The sequence below is a fragment of the Mus musculus genome, chromosome 8 (assembly GCF_000001635.26).
Source record: "Mus musculus strain C57BL/6J chromosome 8, GRCm38.p6 C57BL/6J".
NCBI classification, from domain to species: Eukaryota; Metazoa; Chordata; class Mammalia; order Rodentia; family Muridae; genus Mus; species Mus musculus.
The window spans coordinates 88,245,036-88,263,616 of record NC_000074.6 but is presented as its reverse complement, the minus strand read 5'-3'; the positions used below and the strand labels follow the sequence as shown (position 1 = coordinate 88,263,616).

Here is an 18,581-nt window from a genome sequence, read left to right as displayed (position 1 = left end):
CCTTTGATCCCAGTACTTGGGAAATGGGTTCTTAATCAGTTAGGGCTACATGAGTTCCTATCTCAAACCAACCAACCAAAACCAACCCAACCCAACCAAAGAGCTGGGCCACTACTACAAATACCCAAAGGTTTCCAGCTTCGTCCTGGGTGTGGTGGAATGTCTCCCCCTGGCAGCATTTGTTAAGAACAAAGGAGTTTTGCCGTCAGCAGCAAGGAAATGTCCACTGTCTAAATGCTGCCGTATTTAGAAGTTTTCTTTAAGTAGCTATTCCGGTTTTACAAAGCTCATACCCACAGTTCTTAAGATAAATGAAAGCACAAAGCCTTTATTGAACTGCAGACTGTGAATAATGAGCCCCGTGGGATGGGGTGTGTGTGCATAGAAGAGCAATTTATAAACTTTCAAGGCAAACAACTGACATCTTTGAAGACACTGTGAGCTTAAAAAAAAAAAAAAAAAAAAAAAAAAGCTTCCGGGTGTGAAATTCACTGTTTTCGTCACTGGTGGCTAGTCACATGGCCTCAGGAAATGTCGAGATTTCATAAACCATTTGTATCAAATCTCTTTCTGGTAAATTCCTTTAGTGCCTCTGCAGCGGAAACTAGACAAGACTGGAGAGTTGAGGGCTCAGACCTCCAGCACCTCATGAGCGTCTGCGTTGCTTAACACTGAAGGCAATGCTATCAAAGAAAATAAACAGAGAGCTGGTTAGACACAAGCAAGTGGACGTCGCCCGACTTATAAGCAAGTCTATAGGATGTGCTACCAGAGAGGAGTGTTGACCTCAGTGGTCTTCCCCACTGTGTCCAAAACCAGCACCGGTCGCTACTGTTCCTTCCCCCCTTTAACGATACACATGGAAGCAGCAGCGCTCCCTAGCAATGCGAAGTGTGGAGAGTCACAGGATTGCTGAACTTTCAAAGATTTGGAAACCTCAGTGTAATGTAACAGGGAATCTTAAAAGCCAGAGACTAGAGCCGGCCGTGGTGGCGCATGCCTTTAATCCCAGCACTTGGGAGGCAGAGGCAGGCGGATTTCTGAGTTCGAGGCCAGCCTGGTCTACAAAGTGAGTGCCAGGACAGCCAGGGCTACACAGAGAAACCCTGTCTCGAAAACAAACAAACAAACAAACAAACAAAGCCAGAGACTAAACCTAGCGACCAAGTTTCATAGTGAAAATCTAAGAGGCTAAACTGTACAGCTGTAAATGGCATGGAACCCAGGGAAAGAGGAAAATGAGTTTGCGCTCCAGTCCAAGAATGAGAATGATGACTCAAGTCTGGGTACTGAGGCGAGCTCCACACCCCAATGGGTACTGGCTGTAGTGCTTCTCCAAGCTCCCACCCCAACCCAGGAACAGCCACTCTGAGCCCCACCATCCCCAAAGCACTTTTAATGTAAAGTTCCTCGAGACTCCGTAACAGAGGCCCTCTCCATCAGGGACGCTGCAGGAACACACAGCTGAGGGAGTGACAAGGGACAGGAATGTCAGTCTGGCTCAGACTACAGATAAACCCATTTCCCTATTTAAAAAAAGAAAAAAAAGAACCCAATTGAAATGTAAAACTATCAAACAGATTCACTACAATACATGATTTCTTGTTCCATCCCCACAAAGTTGAGGACATTCTTAGGCCTCACACTCCCAGGACAGCCAGCTGAGGCCCCCTCTGCTGCCCCTCTCTCGGTTGCCTCTTTTGGACCAGGGATTAAGGGCAAACCTTTAGTAGGTCAAATACTTACTCAAAACAAGCCTCTGATTAGAGTAAACTAAGCAATCGGTTAACTGACCAGACTGTCTTTTTTTTTTTTTTGGCGTTTCGAGACAGGGTTTCTCTGTATAGCCCTGGCTGTTCTGGAACTCACTTTGTAGACCAGGCTGGCCTCGAACTCAGAAATCCGCCTGTCTCTGCCTCCCGAGTGCTGGGATTAAAGGCGTGTACCACCACCGCCCGGCTTGACCAGACTGTCTTAAAGCTGACTTCCACAGAGAAGCTCCCAGGTCTGAGCTATGTGAAATACTGAGAGGGCTCTTTTCCACTTATTCTACCTACAGGCAATTTGATACAGGAGCAGGAAATCACTCTGGAGCTCTTGAAGTTCCGAAGAGACAAAATGACAATACTCTTAAGGAGCCCTGTTCCCAGGCGCCCCGCACCTTCTCAGCACCCCACTAGATGAACTGCTACCTCATAGAAATTACAACTGTAACAGGCCGAGCTTAAAGAGCAACCCTGACACAAGCCTTGGCTCACTAACTGCTTCCGGCGGATGCTGCTTTCTCATTAAGATGGTTTCAAGCCAGATATTGTAGCTCGCCCTTTTACCTAGCACGTGGGAAGGAGAGGCAGGTGGATCTCTGAGTCCCAGAACAGCTAGGGCTAGAGACCCACAGATGAGCTCGCCTCAACAACTGTTTCATGGGCTTGGAGATTGCCAAGTAACATTTCAGCATCTATCAACGATAACTGGGTTTATCTAATAGCTTAACAATTACTTCTTAAAGTTAATTGTATTAGAGCCAATTCTCTGTGAATATTCTTTGTTTCTGGGCAATACAAAACCTCAAGCAAATAGGATGAAGGGAACAGAGCAGTTCTTAACTGCTCACCAGCCAAACTCTGGGACTGCAAAAAAAGAACGCAGGACTCATCACGGTGGTAACTTCCAGAGAACATTCTTTGAGCCTCTCCCTGGTTATCAGGAAGGTCACTCAAACAAGCACAGGACAGGCCACGGCATCAGGATTCCACAGTGCCCATTTTCACCTTTTCTTTCTGACTCTCTTGCCTTTCAAGCACTAACCCAGGGGCCACTGTACACCATACATACTCACTGCCGCAGGAGGGGATGAGAAGAACACAGGTGACTGAAGATTCCGAAGCAAGACACCATTGCAGACGCCCTTCACAAGCAGGGCACAGTTAGTGCTGGCACTGGGGAGGGTGGGGCAAGATGACCTCAAGTTTGAGGCCAGCTGGACAACAGCCTGTCCTAACATCCTCCCAGTAGACAAACCCTAACTCCACCCACAGAGAGACATCACCTTCCTATGATCCATGAGCATTATACATGAATATCCGGGAAAATTCAACAACCTAACTGTGAGAGAGGCTCCCAATGTAATCCAAACTAAAATGTTCTCCAAACGGGACAAATATATAATGTGGTCAGCTGCCTGAAGACCGGAGAGGGCATACATGAAGGCCAAAAACCTAGGGCTGCAGTAATAACCCAGCATTCAAGAGTGCTGGCTGCTCTACTAAGGAAACCATGCTCAGCTCCTAGCACCCACAAGGTGGTACAAACAGCTGCCACTCTAACTCCAGGGCATTCACCATGTTCTTTTGGTCTCTCTGGGCTTCTGCACATATATAGGGTGCACATAAAGCCATGCAGATACTCACATATACAAGTAATCTCCTAAAAATGATTTTAAAAGTTGAAGATTCTATAGAATGATAGACTTGAAAACTAAGTGTAGAATCCTCAAACAAAAGCAGCTGAAGAGTAGGGACGACCATCCAGGGCACACTGTAACTCCAGCAAAGAGAAACTTTCTTTCAGATGGAGGTTCCTTCCTGTGGCTCCCTCTCCAGGCTGCCAGCACTGCGGCTACATAGTAGTAGTTAATTGCTCCTTAGGGCAGATACACAAGTGTGACCACCAGATAAACATCACCACAAGGAGGCAATGTTTATAAACAAACTCCCCTCTATGAATACCCATGAATACCAGAGATCCATGGGTACCAAAGGACCAACCAGAATGGTTAAGATACGTTTCAAAGACAGCTACAAAAATCTTCACCCAAAGTATTGAAATTCAAGACAGATGGGAGTCAGATACAAAAGATACAATGTACAGAACAAATGAGCAGGCAAACTAAAAGTTCTTGAAAGTATTTTACTTCAGATTGAAAAATGAACAGCTTGCACACTGCTCATTCCAGATACACAGTATTCACGAATACAATGCTGGTCATCTGGGGAAATGTATACACACCTCAATTCTCCTTCATGCTTTTTCTTTTAGAAAGATACTGTTTACCAAAAAGAAACATCAGCAGTACAGGAAAAACTATTTTCCCAATAAATTTACGAAAACCTAAGATTCCCAATGGAATCAAGATTATCTTCCCGCTACCACCACCTTAATATAATCACATGCTTATTGGACACTAATAACCCACCTAAGAGTACATTTACTTTCAACAATGAGGGTGATTCTTTAAAAAAACTTCAGTGTGGTAAATGTAACACAGATCTCTGCAGGTGTTAAGTGTCTGAAATAGGCAGCTAATACTGGATTTAATATTTTTTTTATAAATAATTGTTCCCTTAGCAGTAAACATAAGTCTACACATCCACAAGCCCTACAAAATAAATACTGTGATTATGCACAATATGTTATGACAAACTAGTTTCAAAACAACAAAACTTCAACATCTTGATAAAAATTCTGATCAGAATAAAATGTGACTCTAAAATTGAGAACAGTCAAAATAACATCACATTTAAAATCTTACACAGTTTACACAGTACTGTGAGTTTCCAGTTGTGGAACACATTTTTTCCCATTGTAAATTAAAATATGAACATATTGAAAATTGTTAATTTCAGTGATGACACCGGTTTTGGTCTTACTTTATAGCATTATTCTCATTATAAAAAGTTGCACTAAGTGTCCATTAATGGTCTGATTGGTCTTCAGTATTTCCTAAGTGTATAGAAAAGAAATGCCTAAATGCCAACAGTACTTCACACATACACATATAAAAGAATCCCATCTCGGAAACGGCCGTACTGAACAGAGTCACACACACACACTGATGCTAGACACGAGGGCTTTCACCTCCAAGACCACTCTGCTGACGAGCGAGCGAGCAGAGCGTGTACGATGCATTGTGTTAAGTACCCCACCCGAGTCTCAAGACTCAGCTGGCAATGAGTAACAGGATTACACATCTGCGCTTGTAGCTGACCACAGCCTAAGTTACAGGATGATTAAAACAAGCCAGTGTTTACAAAGTTTTAATTAAAGACAGCAATTCCATTAAAGGAGAGGATAAAGAATGGGATGACAAGAAGTATTTGGTCTTAATAAGGCAATACAAAAATCGATCCATTATCAAAGACCATTTAATTTTTAAAGATCGACAATACCAAAAGCATAAAGTGGAGTATAAGAAAATAGTTTTTATAAGTATGATTTCATTAAAGCTGTTTACAGTTACTCTCTCCCACAGCAGTAAGCAGGAACCTAGAAAGAATGAGAGGACGCCACAAGCACATGGAACGCAGGGTCAGAGGAACCAGCATGCGAGCTAACAAGGGCTGTGGAGCTAGAGGTCAGCCACACTGTGACAGGAACAGCCCAGGCCCAGGGAGGCCTTTCGTTTCCTTTGAGGAAGAAGAGGAGGGAGGGGAAGAAAAGACTGCTAGGAAACACACACAAGGCCTGCTACGGCCCAGTGCCCAGGAAGACAACAGCACTGGATCCAGAGCAGGTGTGTTCATTCGGAGAGACAGCTAGAGGTTGTTCAGTGTATACACAAGTACACAGTACATTTTTCTCTTTTTTACAAAATAAAATAAACATCATTTGCCACCATAAACCTTTTGCTTAGAGAGGAAAGAATTTTGAAGCAGGTCACAAGGGTTCTATGAAGTCATTTCAATGCTGAAGAAAACAGACAGGACCAGAGCTAATCACTTCCCTGCATGTGTTAAGAGTGACAACTCAATTATTCTTCAAACTAATCCTGAGAAAAAAATCTGTTTACAATTCAAATAGTAATGTTATGTAAAAAGTATTAACAAATCCACTATTACAAATATCAATTTCCTATATGGTCTTCTATATATACACACAATAAAATGGCAAATATATGCAAAATTATTTTTTAAAAAAAACCATGCACAAACTCCTTTCCCTCGGAGTCTGACTTCCCATGAGATGCTCCTGCTGACCTGCCCACCCATCTCCTTGACACTGCTCTCTTCCTGTCAGCTACCCACACTGAGCACTAGCCCCTATAACTCTGCATAAAGCCAATGAGAAATATATTTATTTTACATTCAAGCTTTAAATCTTAAAATGACCCTGTTGTAGCACATGACTTATCACATAAGCAGCCTTTCCCCCTTTTTTTTGCTTGCTTTTTGTTTTTGCAGTTGTCAGTCTTCATGATCCATTCCGTGGCGAGCTGGGAAAAAACGCAGTTGCTAAATCAACGTCTGAACAGTGTGAGGCTCCTGCCGTCCCAGGAGTCCCTGTGCAACTGTCCTGAGCACGAGATCATTGCACACAGAAGACAGTCTGTCGCAGAGCGCCGACTATCTACAAAGCTCTGAGAGGGGCGCGTCCCTCTTGTGTCTCCTCTTTTTGCCATGGTAATACTGAGTATTGGATTTGCCTTGATGCTGTTTGCTTGTCATCAAGGCCCCATGGCTGGTTTGAGCTGTACCTTGGAAGCCTTTGCTGGAAGAACGGAAGAGCCTTGCTGATCCATGCTGCAGAAGAAGAAAGCAGTGAGAATCGGAGCAGAGCTGCCCCCTGGCAAACCGCATGCAGGGCCGCTCCCAGACTAGAAAGGGGCAGGCGCGCACTTAACATGGTCCCCCACTGACAACTCCCACACTGTCACTCTGGCCAGTCTGGCCCTTCCTTCCTATGCAGTTCAAGCTGGCCTCAAACACTCAGAGATCCGCCTACCTCCCCTCCCAAGTGCTGGGATTAAAGGGGTGTGCCATCACACCCAGCTATCACACACTGTTCTAGAGGCTAGAAAACGAGGACTAACAGGGGTGAACTCTATAGCTCCCCTTCCTGACAGCATGTGTACAACATGAAAGCTTCCTCAAGGATCCTACTGCTCACACAACATGATAAGGAGGAGGTCTACCTTACCTCCTCCTTATCATGTTGTGTGCACTACCGGAGGAGGTCAAGAGACCTAAACAGTTTAGGTGTTTCTTTCCTGTTCCCAGTGACAGCTCTTGTGGTGCCTACTGGCACCAGTCTCTGGTTAGTCCTGCCCCTCCCTGCACCTGCATTTGGTGCCCATGCTAAGACTGTGGAGGTACAGTGAACCGGGAGAATCAAATCACAACTTCCAAGAAGACAGACCTTTTCCTATGGAACCTGCTACATCTGAGGATGGGAAAGAAAATTTTTACCACAGATCAGTATCAAAAGCTTCTTCTCTTGCCTGATTAGTTATTCATGGCAAATTAGTAATACTATTTGGCAACTAAAAATACTTAAGTAAGTCAAAGCTGATGTTAATCAACTGAACCTGTCTCCCAGGTACCTGGTAATTGTCCTCAGCAACAAGTATCAAATAAGAACAAAGAACTAGCTGTTTCTAGGGATGCTGCAGACATTCCATGCCAGTGCACCTCAAGCACAGCCACGGAGACCACTCATCAGCCTGCTCTACACTCAGCTACATCCTCAGCCCCAATGCTCAATGGGCTTGGCTAGCACTAAGATCTATGTTACTATGTTACAACCCTATCTTAAAAGGAGCTTCAGGACATCTGGTTTGACAAAACAGTTCATTCTTTAACTAAGAGAGTTCTTTATGTGTAGCAACTGTGCACATGTAAGAAATTCTAACTATATGATGCTTAATATATGCTCAACATTTTCTAATTGTTCTAAGCATTTCTATAATTATTAACATAGTATTCACTATAAATTTGAAGGTAGACTATTCTTGTCATCATTTTATAGAAAAGGGAGGTACATAATTAAGTCTGTCTAGCAGATGAGAAAAACAGAGGGGCCAGATGGGCTTTTCAAGGCCACACTTCCCACTGCTGAGAACAGGAAGGAACACACCTGAGCCCGTGCTAGTCAACGGGACACTATCCATGCTGCCACTTTATGACTTCTGCTTTCTCAGGCTGTGTTTCATTATTTATTCTTCCAATAATAGTATGAGACAAGAATTGAAATTTAATTCTAATTGGATAATTTTATGTGATTTTCAATCTATAAAAACACAACTGTTATCTGATCTGTCCAACAACAGTAAGTACAACAAAATAATGTATTTTCTCAATACTTTAGAAAGTACTGAAAAAATTTACCCCTGTGAAATATTAGTGTTTAGTAGAGGCGTGAGAATGTGTGGGTTTGATGGAGCTTATAAACATGGAAAGAAGCAACAAATGCCGTGGACATTTTTATCAACTCTAGTAAATAAGGATAGGCTATTCATACTTGTTATAAATGCTTTAATAAATACACATTTTAAAATTAGAAGCGAAAAAAGAACTTCTAACTATCTAAAACTGAACGCTAAGAGTAACAAGCACAGATTCTACCCACCTGTGATTTGTTGGCGTTGTTGGGTGTGTTAGTGGTTTGAGTGCTCTGCATTTTCCCAACTGCCTGAGAGACCTCCAAGGAGACATCCTGTGAGCCTACCCGGGTGACAGTGGGTGGACGGCAGAGCAGCTGTTTGGGGGTTTTGCATGGCGTTGCATCAGAATCCTAACACAAGTCACATGGGTAAAGCAATATATTAGTAATTTTCATATTCAGAACTCAGAGGGGCAACAATTTCGGCTAAGTACTTTCTAGTCTAAACAGACACATCTGGGACCTGAGGAGGCTTTACTTCAAATGCTGTGTGAAGGAAGGTGTGTGTGCGCATCCAAAGCATGCAGTCAGAGACCAGACAACAGCTTCTGTCTTCCTCTACCCCTCCACTTTATTTTCTGAGACAGGGTCCCTCACTGAATGAGAGCTTCTGCTCCCAACAGTACAGCTGCAGGCAAACACAGTCATGACTGTTTCAAAGGGATTCGGGTCACACTCAGGTCAGGGGACACAGGGTATTCACACTCAAGTCAGAGGACATGGGGTGTTCACACTCAGGTCCTTTTGCTTGCACAGCTTGCACCTCTACCCCATTGAGTCATTTCCCAGCCCCTTCTGCAGACATGTGAGGTGATCTATTCTACTGTATGCTTCTAGTTATTGCCAAGTCACTGACCACATCTAGCTGATTTTTAAATCAGTTGTGAATGTCAATCATTGTGAGTTCCAGTTGATGTGAACTTTTTAAAATAGCAAGTCATATAAACAATGGAAGATCACCATAAAGAGGGAGGGACCTTATTGCAAGATGGCAGGTTCAAGTGGCACAACTGAGTGTCTAGGACAGGGATGCTTGTTCTAAGCTCCATCTGCTCTCTTGGCTGCTTTATGTTGGTACACTGCCTGACACGTCAGCGGCATAGCTAAATTCTTCTTTTCAAGGCAGTCTCTACAGGGACATCTAGCTTAGCATTCATTCCACCTTCCAAAGCACCACTCCAGAACCCAGACACAAGGATCCAGTATATCAGTATTTATGACTCCATAACAATATGCCATCATATTGCTATGTGGAAAATTGGTTCTTTCTTTCTTCCTTTTTCTTTGAGACACAGTCTCATTTAATGCAGGCTGGGCTCCAACTCACTCTGCAACAGAGCATGTCTTTAACTCCTGCTCCTGAGTCTCCTGCTTCCACCCTCCCTATTATTGGGATTATAGATATGTACTACCAAGCCTGATTTATGCAGTGCAGAGGACTAAACCCAGGGCACATGCTAGTACCTCCATGACCCTAATAGGACATTTTGCAATCACATATTAAAGTCAAAATTCAAAGGAAAGACAAATCTACCTTAAACTTTAATTAAGTAGACTCAAATTTTTTACAACGAAAATTTAATGTGAGATGTTATTCATCATGATAGAGACAGGAAGTAGACCAAAGGTTATGGGAAAGGGGAGCTGGGAGAGGTTACTAAATAACATGGATATTGGGGGGAAGGCAGGGGGATTGAGACACCATCTCTCTATATGGCCCTGGTGGAGGACTGTCTCCCTCTGCCTCCCGAGTGCCAGGACTGAAGGCATGTGCCACCATGCCTAGCTGGAAACATCCTTAAATTAAGAGTGAAAGTAGCTGTGTAATACTGAATACATTAGAAACTCAAAACTGAGCCTTTAATCCTAGAACTTGGGAGACAGAAGCAGTTGAATCTGAGTTTGAGGCCAGCTTAGTCTACATAGTGAGTTCCAGAAAACACAAACACAAACACACACACACACACACACACACACACACACACACACACACTCCTAGAGTTACATACAGGCAGTTGAGAGCTGCCTGATATCATTGCTGGGAACCCTGAATTATACTTTTATTAAATGCAAGTTTTATCAATTAACAATTTCAATTAGGGATCTCAAAAACAAGTAAAGAAAAAAAAAAGCTTAAGAAAGTAAAAGCAGCCAGGCGGTGGTGGTGCACGCCTTTAATCCCAGCACTTGGGAGGCAGGGGCAGGCGGATTTCTGAGTTCGAGGCCAGCCTGGTCTACAAAGTGAGTTCCAGGACAGCCAGGGTTATAAAGAGAAACCCTGTCTCGAAAACAACAACAATAACAACAACAAAAAAACAAACAAACAAAAAAGAAAAAAAGAAAAAAAAAAAAGAAAGTGAAAGCTGCTTTACAAATAATATTCTATAGCATGAGATCAAAGCTCTAGGAACCCCGACATGGAAAACCAATATGTGATGTAGAAAATCCTTTACAAGGACAAGGATGCCCTCTGGAGGCGAGACTGGGGACTGTGGGTTAGTGAGAGGACATTCTCTTACTAGAGCTCTGAGTGACCTGAGCATGGTCATAAAACTTAGTGAGGAATAAAGAATAAGCAAGCCATCTAAATCCAGGATGCATGCTATGGAGGCTGGGGTGAAGTGTGACATCTGCCATCTTTGAAGCAGATCAAAGAGGAAGAGGAGCTGCCTACGGGACAGAGTGTCAGGAATATAATAAGCAGGTCAATGCTAATGGAGTATGGAATGCTACAGCCACTGACGGGTTCTACCTTCACTAGATTTTCAAATTTCTTTAAAAAAAAATGTTAGGGAAAAAGTACAAGAATGAAAGGTATTGGAAATATCCCTGGTGCCTGTGAGGGCCCTCCAAAGAGCAGGCTGGGGCAGCATGTGTCATACTTACGACGTCACTAGAGCTGGACTGCGTGGCAGAGGAGGAGGACACTGGACCTGATGAAGAGTTTGAAGAGTGTTTACTAAGAGGTTCCGAGGCGTTACTTCTACATTTTCCAAGGGCTTCCTTTTCTTCAGACAGATTATTATTACACTTATCTAACTGCTGAGTATCTACTATCAAGGTAACACCATTTCCTGAAAAAGTGGCAAAAGATTGGAAAACGTTTCTTCCCATTAAATACACAAAACATAGAAAAAGCCTCTAAGACCCAGTCCACCATCAAGGAGGTCTTACCGTTGCATGATGGCTCGGGCCTATTCTGCAAGCCCCACTGTTTTGATATCCAATCTCTATACGTGGCAACTTCATCCGTCACTCTAATTATTCTACCTAATATGCTGCACAGGTTAAAAAAAAACAAAAGAGGTGTACATTAAGTTGAAGATAAGAAGTACCAACCACTCTCAACACACAGGCTGGCCTGGGCTAGACTTTTACCTCTCTGTTTCATTGTTGGGATAGTACTTTGCAATCGGTGACACTGCATGACTCAATACCACATAGGCATAATCAAAGGCCTGTTTCACCTGCATGGCCCCATAGGAACTCCTTCCAACATCATTACCTTTAAAAGAAATGGATACGAAGACAAGTAAACCTGGCTGCTGGTTATTATGAATAAAGGCTGATGAGCCCTTGCCCAGGAACAAGGGTGACAGCTGCTCATGAGTGGGCTGTCAGCCTTGGAAGACCTGCACAGTGCTTTGCTATGGTACACCCACCCACTGCCTGCATACAACTTTAGCCCAGCAAGGATTCTCCTATCACATACAAACAAACAGCTGGCTATTTTCTCCTCGGAATAAAGCCAAGCTACATTGAAAACAGTAAGGAAGGAAGGGTGCTGCCTGGTCTTTGTCTGAATTAGCTATGAACATACATCTGCACATCATAAGCAAATACATTTAACGTTGTGAAAGTGAGGCAGAAACTTGCACTCCGTTCACTCTCAAGCCACTCCCAAAGCTAGAGCCATACAGAGAGGGCACACAAAAAGAAAGCAGCAGTCAGAACATGAGTAAGAGCGGTCTCCTGGAGCTTTTCTGCCCATGCTCCCTGCTGTCTGAGGACTTCCACCTTTCCTCCTTTCTTTCTTTTCTTTTCTTTTCTTTTCTTTCTTTCTTTCTTTCTTTCTTTCTTTCTTTCTTTCTTTCTTTCTTTCTTTCTTTCTTTTTTTTTAAAGATTTACTTATTTTATGTATGTGAGTACACTGCCCACTGCCACTGTCTTCAGACACACCAGAAGAGGGCATCAGATCCCATTACAGATGGTTGTGAGCCACCACGTGGTTGCTGGGTATTGAACTCAGGACCCCTGGAAGAGCATTCAGTGCTCTTAACGGCTGAGCCATCTCTCCAGCCCCCATCTTACCTCACTAAAGCCCTGCTGACAACTAGCTGGAAATGGCAGCCCACAGGAGGAGAGATGGCTGCAAACCCACCCCACAGTGAATTCCTCTCTGCTTGGCTTTGAAAGTCAAATGGACACTACCTCAACTTATGTGCAAGTCTAGCAGGTGGTTTTTCTGGAGTATGTGTCTCTTTTAGTATGATAAGAATATTCTGAACAAGTGCTACTTAGAAATAAGCATTTTCATCTGAACAGAGTAAAGCATGGGTGGACTGTGACGCCCCTCTGAAGCCTACAGACACCGAATCGCAGTACCTGGTTGTAAAGGATCTTCGATATAAAGCATTGACGGCCGGTAGCCATCAAGCATATTTTTCTGTACTTCATCTTTGGCCACATAGGAACCACCATCCTTTATCCGGATGCCAGTCTTTAAGTAATTGAAGTGCCGTCCATATAATTCAAAAAACTCTATTAAGAGAACACCATAGTTTGTATTGGGGATGCAAGCATCTTCCCTGGGATGTAACTAAAACAGAAAAAAAAAAAAAAAGGAAGAAATTATTTTGGATTTTCTCTGTTATGAAGGAGGGGGTATAAGTGAGATCCCAACTTCTACGAGCACTCGCTATCATCATCATCATCATCATCATCATCATCTTGGACCAGTTGACAGCTATGCTACAAAGCTCATGCAATGCACCATGGGTATAGACCAGGTAGGTAAGGCTGAGTGTGAGCCACATCAGGGAATTCATCTCACTTAGCAGTCTGGTTACTGGCAACCACTGCCAAACAGGCAAAACTAAAGCTCTTATCCAAAGAACATGTGTCAGTTATAGCTGAGCTTCCATGGGTAACTGCTTTAAATGTACTCTTATTTCTGGTGTGTGTGTGTGTACATGTATATCAAAGACAGCAGTTGATGAGAGGTGTCTTCCTAAGTCACTGCCCACAATATATTATAATATATATATTTAGGTTTATCAACACAGGGTCTCACTATGTAGTTCTGGCTGTCCTGGCATTCACTGTGTAGACCAGGCTGGCCTTGAACTCATGGAGATCTACCTGCCACATCTGGCCACCATACTTGTTGTTTTTCAGATAACGGTGCTAAGGAATGGAACCTAGACTTTATGCATGATAGGCAAGTGAAAGAGTGTCTGTCACTGAAGTACTGAACCCAGTGGGCTAGACTGGTGGGCCAGCTAGCCCCAGGGATCCTCTTGTCTCTCCCTCTCCAGTGCTGGGACTATAAGCACCTGCTGCTGTGTCCAGCTTGTTAGTGGGCTTTAGCGATCTACACTCAGATTCTCATGCTTGCAATGGCAAGTACTTTACTGACTGAGCCATTTCCCAGTCCCTCTGTGTGCTGCTGCTGCTGCTGCTGTGTGTGTGTGTGTGTATGTTCAAGTGGTATGTGTACTTGTATGTACAAATGCTGCTGCTGTGTGTGTGTGTGTGTGTGTGTGCGCGCGCACTGCTGCTGTGTGTGTGTGTATGTTCAAGTGGTATGTGTACTTGTATGTACAAATGAATGTCTAAGTGTAAGTAGAGAGGCATGCAGGAGCCAAAGGTCTGCTGCTGACATCAGCTGTCTTCCATAATCACTTTCCATCTGAAATAAGGTCTTTTACTGAACCCAGAGCTTGATGACTGACCAGTGAGCTCCAGACAGCCCTGTGTTTTGGCTGTTATTGCATTCACATTTACAGAAACCAGGCCAAACATTACATGTTAACATACCTAGTAAAGTCTCAATCTCTCTCCTAGGAATGTTTAAATACTAATTTGCTAAACTATATAAAAGGTACCCAGTTTAAAGGAGAAGTACTGTAAAAATTCCTGATTTAAATTTTCTCCCCAAATGTCTCTGCAAGTAGTTTATCTTTTTTCCAGTGCACACTGATATAGCACACCCACACAACTTACCTGAAGGAAACTGACTGCCATTAAAAAGAGACTATAAGAACCAATTCCACCTGTAAATACTTCATTAAGGTCCCTCTGTAATAAGAACTGTTTCAATACTAAAACCAAGTATGGCAATACAGGATATTTCTGAAAGAGAAATGAAATTACATTTTCAATGAATTCCTATATTTTAATAGCCCAAAGCATCACCAGGGGCATAAATTGGTCCTTATAATACAAAATTTGGTAGATATATGTAATATATTCAATTTCAAAGTCACCCTTCTAAGTAATAAAAGGCTTTCTCCTCATGGTGACGTAAATAATGGCGGCCACATGCTGTCTGAACAGACATACTAACTATCTAACCATATTATTATGATCACAGAAAGGTCTCTTAAAACAGACAACAGAAATAGCACAAAGGCCAAAGCACCTCAACATTTAAGGCACTAATCCAGTAAGAAAGTCAAGAAATCATTTGTGTGTGGCCTTCTGCTGTACAGCAAGGTCCCCTATTCCATTCTGCAGCTGCCCGAGCACACACAGTCTTGCCCGCTGTCACCCAGTGGACAGGTCACCACCCAGATCACTTCCTGCTTTACAGAAGATGAGCAGGGCTCTTAGAGCTGACAGATATAACCCTCCAGAACTGTTAACGCTCCAGGCACAGAACACAAGGTCCGCTACAGAGGATGGCCATGGCTTTTCATGTCATCTTCTATTGTTTGTTAGTAAGCAAACAATTTGGAACGTTTAGTTTCTTTTTATGAAAAGCTATACACATATACATAGCCCCTGCAAAAGAGATATTTTTCTTTTTCTTTCTATCTTCTATATTCTTTCATGCCTGATAGGAAAAAGGAAGCAAGGTACAGCAGGCAGAAGCCGCAGTAGGACACAACTATGATCCCAGCAATCCCAGATACTGTGCTAGAAAGATTAAAAGCTTGAGGCCAACCACATAGTGAGACTCTGCCTCAAAATAACAAGCAAAAAGCAGGGCAGTGGTGGAGCATGCCTTTAATCCCAGCATGTGGGAGGCAGAGGCAGGAGGATCTCTGTGAGTTCAAGGCCATCCTGGTCTACAGAGTTAGTTCCAGGACAGCCAGGGCTACATAAGAAATCCTGTTTGAAAAACTAAAAACACCAAAATACAAAAACTGAAATGTCTAGAAACTGGAGAACTGCTTAAGAAAGGTGACTGCATTGGACAGAATGCTTTCAGGTCTGGGGCTGTAAAATGTTCTGAGTATATATAATGCTGGCAACTTCTTTATTTTGAAACCAATTGAAATAAACTAACATTACCTCAAGATAAAGTAGCAAGTATCTCCTGACAGAGAATTTGGGATTAAAAAAAAAGGCTCCCTGGGAAAGATTCTAATCTAAACTTGGAGATTAAAAACTGGCCAGAGTCAGCTTGTTGTACAATCTCAGCTCCCATGCCACTCAGCCTAAGGAACAGAGTGGTCTTCACAAGTGTCCACAACCTTTCAGAAACCCGTCCACAGGAAGCACACGAAATGCAGTCATGTGTCAGCCGCACGCATACATAAGCTGGGCAGAAGACAGCACAGCACAGCAGTCGCTCGAGACAAACTTAATAGCTTCACAATATAGACTGTATCTGACCTTAGTAAAATCTTTAATGAGGTCTGCTGCTCTCACGCCATTCTGGACATTAAAGCTGATATCAACTTTCACTTCAGTAAAAGAATCTGTTAATTTAATAATAGGAACCTAGAAAAAGAAGACATAAAAGTTTAAAATAGTCTCCCAAAGTAAGTGGCAGAATCAGGACACAAGGTTACTAGCTAGACCTGTGACCTCTACACTTCTCACGAGACCACAAAACCATGAAGTGCTCTGAGGACCAGGCACCAGCCAACACAGCGGGCAAAGGCGTCTGCTGCCAAGCTTGATAACCTGAGCTGGACCTCCAGCTCAGAGTGGAGAAACTGCACCATACTGTCCTCTCACGCACAGACCTACACAGGGCATGGGGGGAGGGGGAGCGTGGGGGGTGTGTGTGCACGCACATAAGTAAAATGAAAAAGTTCATAGAAGGCAATAAATTCTAAAAATTCTAAAAAGCAATAAATTCATAAAAATACAATATATTCTATTTAAAACATTGTTTGCGACAGGACTTCTCTATAGAAAGCATGACTTCAGAGGCTATAGAGATGGCTCAATGGCTAAGAGTCATCACTTAGTGAGTTTAAGTTCAATTCCTAGCACCCACATTGTGGCTCAATCTGCTTGCAGCTCAGCTCTAGAGGATCCAAAGCCCTCTGCTGTAGCCCCAAAACACACACACAAAATAAAAACATATCCTTTTTAATTAAAAAAAAAAAAAAGGCCTTGACAAGATCTCAAGTGCAAAATAAGAGAACAATATCTTTTGTTATAACTAGGGGCTATTTAACAGAAACAAACTCACACTGTAGACCAGGCTGGCCTCAAACTAAGATCACCTGCCTCTGCCTCCCAAGTGCTGGGATTACAGGCCTGCGCCACCAATGCCCAGCTAGTAATCTATTTTTATATTTCATTACGCATGAAAAATTGGGTATTATTCTTAAAGAAATGTATAGCCTGGACAAGTTACTTTGATTCTCCAATGACAGTCTTTATGCATAGTCACTGTGACATTCAAAAAATGATTCACTGAGTCACATTCCAACTGTGCTATTCGAGATTAGAGTCCAAGTTTCTCCTGCAGGTAATAAGGCTCACAAAGACACAATGCTAAGAACTTACCGTTGCTTTGTCTAGAACTTTCACGGAATCCTCGTCAGCGACTTTGTGTTTCCGAAGGGCTTCTTCCAGGGTCCAGAGAGGCAGGTTCTCCCACTTCCCAAACACCACAAGATCGATGTCACTGTAGGGACACGTGTGAGGTTTCAAGAAGCATCAATCAGGTCTCTATTGTAGCTGACAATTATGCTTACCAACTTTAAGTTAGGGTAACAAGAATCCCTTTCCCTCTCTGCTTCAGAGCATCAGTGTGCTGATGGTAAGTTTTGGAAGGGAAGCAGAGGAGAGGGGAGGGGAGGGGAGGGGAGGTGAGGGGAGGGGAGGGGAGGGGAGGGGAGAGGAGGGGAGAGGAGAGGAGAGGAGAGGAGAAGCAGGGAGTGTCAATTTTAGCAACCTCATACCCTCAGGTATTTCACAGATCTCAGGCCCCAGGACATGAGATAATGCTGACAGAAACAAAACCTCAAACATATTAAATTCTATTAGTGAATGGTTTTTTGGTTTGTTTGGTTTTTCCTAGAGCCTTCTGGTATTAAACTTCACGTGTGCTGCCTCAATGAGATGTGACCTGACTATTAAGCTGCATAAAGCCAGAGCATCATGCTGGCTCTCAGTGTGTAAATACACGCATTTACTTCCAATCTCATTATTTATGTGCCTTTTCCATATCTCACCTATGACAACTGTTCTCACCAAGCTTTAGGACAGCCCAGACTACACAGAGACCCTATCTCAAAAACAATAAACAAACAAGCCCCATTTCTACTCAGACATATTCAATAGCCCCAGTGGACAATAATCCCTTCAAAATAATAATCCTTCAAAACTTCATCAACATACTAACCTGGTAGGTAAATACAGGCCAGTTTTAAAACTTCCAAATATCTGGACCTAGAACAAGGGAAGAAAAATCACATTAAGGTGCCTACAGAGAAATGCACGTCCCTTTTGTCCTCTACTGGTGTTTTAGAATGGACAGGTCCAAATACAAGGCTTTCCTAAAGTAGGGACACCATGCCTCACGGGCATTCACTCAGAGCATGGCTTATAATCTAAATCAGAGACGTTGAGGCCATTGAGATGGCTCAGCAGTTGAAGATGCTCGCTATGCAAGCCTGATGCCCAGACCACATATAGAGGTAGACAAAACCTGACTATAAAAACTGTCCTCACCCTATAGGTGGAACAACATTATGAACTAACCAGTACCCCGGAGCTCTTGACTCTAGCTGCATATGTATCAAAAGATGGCCTAGGCGGCCATCACTGGAAAGAGAGGCCCATTAGACACGCAAACTTTATATGCCCCAGTACAGGGGAACGCCAGGGCCAAAAAAAGGGGAGTGGGTGGGTAGGGGAGTGGGGGTGGGTGGCTATGGGGGACTTTTGGTATAGCATTGGAAATGTAAATGAGCTAAATACCTAATAAAAAATGGGAAAAAAAAACTGTCCT

At 43.1% G+C, this 18,581-nt stretch overlaps 1 protein-coding gene across 8 annotated transcripts in view; it reads right to left on the bottom strand.

The window, feature by feature from the left end:
• Nucleotides 1-302: 302 nt before the first annotated feature.
• Tent4b (terminal nucleotidyltransferase 4B) overlaps nucleotides 303-18,581 on the bottom strand; it is a 64,102-nt gene continuing 45,823 nt past the window's right edge. For 2 of the 8 annotated variants that reach the window (NM_001164497.1, NM_001164498.1), the window contains exons 4-13: nucleotides 17,973-18,019; nucleotides 17,132-17,252; nucleotides 16,001-16,108; nucleotides 14,384-14,512; nucleotides 12,764-12,977; nucleotides 11,536-11,662; nucleotides 11,332-11,435; nucleotides 11,044-11,231; nucleotides 8,344-8,508; nucleotides 3,895-6,518 (exon numbers count right to left, since the gene is read on the bottom strand). In NM_001164497.1, coding sequence (NP_001157969.1) covers nucleotides 6,342-6,518; nucleotides 8,344-8,508; nucleotides 11,044-11,231; nucleotides 11,332-11,435; nucleotides 11,536-11,662; nucleotides 12,764-12,977; nucleotides 14,384-14,512; nucleotides 16,001-16,108; nucleotides 17,132-17,252; nucleotides 17,973-18,019 — 1,380 coding nt within the window. In that variant the 3' untranslated portion in view covers nucleotides 3,895-6,341. Of the gene's footprint in view, nucleotides 684-3,889; nucleotides 6,519-8,343; nucleotides 8,509-11,043; nucleotides 11,232-11,331; nucleotides 11,436-11,535; nucleotides 11,663-12,763; nucleotides 12,978-14,383; nucleotides 14,513-16,000; nucleotides 16,109-17,131; nucleotides 17,253-17,972; nucleotides 18,020-18,581 lie in introns of those variants that run through there. The other 6 variants (XM_006530830.4, XM_006530833.4, XM_006530832.3 and 3 more) reach the window with 6 other exon arrangements.